We start from the raw sequence: 4345 nt of genomic DNA on the forward strand, positions 1-4345 counted from the left end.
CACAGTCAAAGTCTGCTACAAGAGGAGGTTCAAAAATTATGGGGATCGACATGGATGGGGGTGGTCTGAAAGGGTGTTTGTCCTCCAAAGCTTTAATAGTATCACCATTATATGGTGTAACACCCGATGAGCATAACACTTTCACTGCTGCGGTAAAATGACCATCTGCAACCTTACGGAGACACTGTCTGATATTGATGTTACTTGATGTAGCTTCCTTCTGAAGGATGCCTCCACCCTGTCTCATAGCTCCAACCTCAAGATTGTTGGAGTGAAAGGCATGACATCATGTTAAGGGCTATTTTTTAGACTGACAAATATGAATTTAAGATAAAATTAAAGAGTTTAATGATTAACATATGTCAAAAATAATAATAATTAGCTCCTACCTCACGATTGTTGAAGTGAAAGGCATGACATCATGTTAAGGGCTATTTTTTAGACTGGAAAATATGAATCTAAGATAAAATTGAAGAGTTTAATGATTAACATATGTCAATAATAATAATAATAATAATAATAATAATAATAATACACGACTATTTTAATTTTTACCAAATACCAATATACTGTAGAAACTAGAAAAGTATGTCGACGATCTAAATTGTTTTATAATAAACAATAAACAATTAATAAAGGGGTACCCCGTAACGTGACGGTGCTTCGTTGACAGCTACGCGCACACTATTTCTTTCATCTTTCCTTTTCTTATTTCTTTTTTCTCTCGAACCTCCACGAATAATACGTTTTGCAAACTCTCGAGATTGCTTCTTCTAGACAACATCCTCTTCTTCGTTCAAGTTTTCTTCATCGCTGATTCTCTTAATTGAAATCAATCTTCAGCTATACTTGTTTCGATTTGGTATTTCTACTCTCTTTCATTGAAAATTCCGGAAGATCTGATTAGCCATGTCTTACGCTTACCTCTTCAAGTACATCATCATCGGAGATACTGGTAACGAACTTAAATTATTTCATCTGTGGTTAATATTGATAGTTGTTGCAATATCTGTATCGAATTTTGTGTTGATCGAGTTATTTTGTGGAATTTTCAAGCAGATGGTATGAGAATGATAGGGCAATCGTTTTTCTTTTTTCTTAGTTTCAGTTTTGTTTTTGAATTTGTATGTCTAAATTAAGGAATCTACTTGATTTCCTTCTTATGATTTACTTAGTTGTGCTCGAATGTTATGTTTGCCCTTAAAACTTGCAAATTAAGTAATCTCAACCTGAACACGATTAGTTTTGGGTATAAGCAAGGAATTTGAATATTGAACAACAATTTCTTTCAATCTTGACTTAATGTACAACGAAGCTGTATTATAATATTGACGATGGGACATCAAGTCTAGGGCATCAGCAATCCACCTGTTTTGTTACTTGAAACTAATGATCATCTTGGAATTCTACAAATAATTGGGGATTGGGATCGTGTAGACAATTTACTTACTTTATCGTTTATTCATATGATTGTGCTTGATGCATTCAGATCCAAGGGATTGTAGTATTTGATCTCAGAATCCCTACTTCTCTTAATTACTACTATTGAAGTTTTGTTTTTATTGAATCTGTTCTTCTTCATTCCATTCTGAATTTCATGTTTAAACTAATTATTTCTTGTAGTGTTTATTAATTAGCAATGCATATAGCATATATATTCTCACCTGTTTCAAAAATGAGCACTCCATGTTTTGATCACCATTTCATAAAATTGAATATCATTCATTACTGAAACTTTATGTGTTGACAAATCATTCTTCAGGGGTTGGAAAATCTTGCCTTCTTCTTCAGTTCACAGACAAACGTTTCCAACCTGTTCATGATTTAACAATTGGTGTTGAATTTGGTGCCAGAATGATCACCATTGACAACAAACCAATAAAGCTCCAAATCTGGGACACAGTTTGTCTCCTTCTTTTCTTCTATACCTTATTCCCTTTCTTCTTATATTTATTATAAATGTCTTATATGAATATTTCTTTTTTCATTATCTATTTGTCAGGCTGGACAAGAATCATTTAGATCAATAACAAGATCTTACTACAGAGGTGCTGCTGGTGCCCTTCTTGTTTATGACATCACAAGGTATGTTCCTATTTCTTGTAATTTTCTTTGATGATATTTTACTCTTATTGATCTGAAAATGTGTTTTAATTATGTTGATATGGATTTTAGGAGGGAAACTTTTAATCATCTTGCTAGCTGGTTGGAGGATGCTAGACAACATGCAAATGCAAACATGACAATTATGCTTATTGGTAACAAATGTGATCTTGCACATAGAAGAGCTGTTAGCACAGAAGAAGGTGAACAGTTTGCAAAAGAACATGGTTTAATTTTCATGGAAGCTTCTGCAAAAACTGCTCAGAATGTTGAAGAGGTAAACTAACATTTCTTTTCAAGAGCAATGTATTGTATAATTTGTATGCATTCAGTCTCTAATGTTGATAAGTCTGTTTCAGGCATTTATAAACACAGCTGGAACAATTTATAAGAAGATTCAAGATGGGGTTTTTGATGTATCAAATGAGGCAAGTGTTGCTACATCTATAAGAAATTAATTTAATCAAATTTTAAATAAAAGAAAAAGAATGGGTAAGCTGATGATATAAATTGTTGTTTTGTGACAGTCTTATGGTATTAAAGTTGGATATGGTGGCATTCCTGGGCCTTCAGGAGGAAGAGATGGGTCCACTTCTCAAGGAGGGGGTTGTTGCAATTAATGAAACAAATTGGGTGCTTTGAAATTTTTTTTTTTTTAAAATTTTTTTTTTTTCTGATTGATGCAATCATCACTTTGTGTAAAAAAATTTATAGATTTGGTAAATATTTGTGGTTGGGTTGTGTAATTCCATATGTATGTTTAAATGTTGTTCGTTTCCACATTTGGAGTGATTTTGAATATGCAAATTTGTTACGCTTTTTTTTTTTTTTTTTTTTTTTTTTTTTTTTTTTTTTTGAATTTAGAAATCTGTTTCGCATGCAAATTTGGGTGTTTTTGGTTTAACCTTTGGTTTCTGTCTTGCTGTTTTATGTTGGTCGTGGGTCAATATAGATTTGGAACCAAAACCTTTTCTAATTCTACAATGGTATAAAAATGACACGAATAGTATTTCATCTCTCATGTATATCATCTTTTACACCAATTTGTACATAGAAATATATTCTTTTAATGTGTTCTCTTTTTAAACTTATATAAATTGTTAAAAGCACCAATCAATTTAATAGCTTTTCATTTATTTAGTTGCGTCCTTTTTGTGATATATCTTATAATAAAATTATGACCAAGTTAATTATTTGTATATTATTAAATTGAATTAAGTACTATTTTATTAAAATGACATTTCCTAACAAGAAAATTATACTTAAAAGTATATTTTATGTTTTTATGATTAATTAATATCAATTTAATATATCATAATATTATAATTATTACTTGTTATATTTAAGGTATCCTTGTTCATATATTATAAAATAGAATAGAATAAACAAGAAAAATTAGAGATCGATGAAACTATTACACCACTTTGACGTAAAATGAATAGTATAACACTAAATTTATGGATGTCAAAAATCCTTGTGGGACCCCGATCCCGTACGGGACTAAATTTTTAAAAAATCCGGGAGCAGGGGCAGAATTAAACTGCTTATTTTCGGGACCGGGGCCGGGAGTTGGTATTTCCGTCTCGTACTCCCGCAGGGGCCCCGTTTGTACATTTATGTAAAAATATATATTTAATATAAAATACATATACAAAATAGATTTTTCTAACTTTAGGTTTAGGTTAGGGTTCATTTTCCCGTTTCCAATTAATGGATATCGAAGAGGTAGTGAATTGATCATATATTTTTTTGATATGTAAGTAATTTATATATGTAATATTGGATTTGTCATATTTTATATTTTTAAGATTGTTGTAATTGTCGTTTTGTAATGTTGGATTCGTAATGTTGGATTTTTAATTTTTTAGTTTCTAAAAAATTATGTTTCAAACTTTTAAAGTTATTAAAAATAGTTTTTTTTGCCTAAACCAAAGTAGTTGTTTAGCAAAAAAACTGAATTTTAAGCCTATAAACCGGGGGAACGGAGGCGAGACCGGGGACGATGGAGGTAACCGGGGGTGGGACCGGGGGCTATGTAAACGGGGGAGTCGGGGGCAGGACCGGGAGCGGGGGCAACAACTAATTTCGGGGGCGGGAGCGGGGGCATCTATTTCAGCTCCCGTTTGGTCCCATTGACATCCCTAACTAAATTTGGTGTTATAGTATTCATTTATACCAAGGTGTAGAAAAGAGAATAGTGTTGGAGATGACTCCACACCACTTTAATATATATATAAAAACG

At 32.1% G+C, this 4345-nt stretch overlaps 1 protein-coding gene across 1 annotated transcript; it reads left to right on the plus strand.

Annotated features, from left to right (window-relative positions):
• The first annotated feature begins 678 nt into the window (after positions 1-678).
• On the plus strand, positions 679-2924 carry LOC111914571 (ras-related protein RABB1c). The gene is made up of 6 exons (XM_023910285.3): positions 679-955; positions 1763-1902; positions 2003-2085; positions 2176-2380; positions 2463-2531; positions 2631-2924. Exons 1-6 carry the CDS (start codon positions 910-912, stop codon positions 2721-2723), a joined length of 636 nt encoding a protein of 211 aa, XP_023766053.1. The 5' UTR covers positions 679-909; the 3' UTR covers positions 2724-2924.
• Positions 2925-4345: the final 1421 nt, after the last annotated feature.

Source organism: Lactuca sativa, chromosome 7 (assembly GCF_002870075.4).
Source record: "Lactuca sativa cultivar Salinas chromosome 7, Lsat_Salinas_v11, whole genome shotgun sequence".
In the NCBI taxonomy this organism is placed as follows: Eukaryota; Viridiplantae; Streptophyta; class Magnoliopsida; order Asterales; family Asteraceae; genus Lactuca; species Lactuca sativa.

What these genes read in the sequence shown, in the direction of transcription:
- LOC111914571 (XM_023910285.3), top strand. Translation starts at nt 910, where the DNA reads ATGTCTTACGCTTACCTCTTCAAGTACATCATCATCGGAGATACTG. An exon ending in CTTGTTTATGACATCACAAG is followed by an intron (nt 2,086 to 2,175) that starts GTATGTTCCTAT and finishes TATGGATTTTAG; the next exon opens with GAGGGAAACTTTTAATCATC. An exon ending in CTGCTCAGAATGTTGAAGAG is followed by an intron (nt 2,381 to 2,462) that starts GTAAACTAACAT and finishes AGTCTGTTTCAG; the next exon opens with GCATTTATAAACACAGCTGG.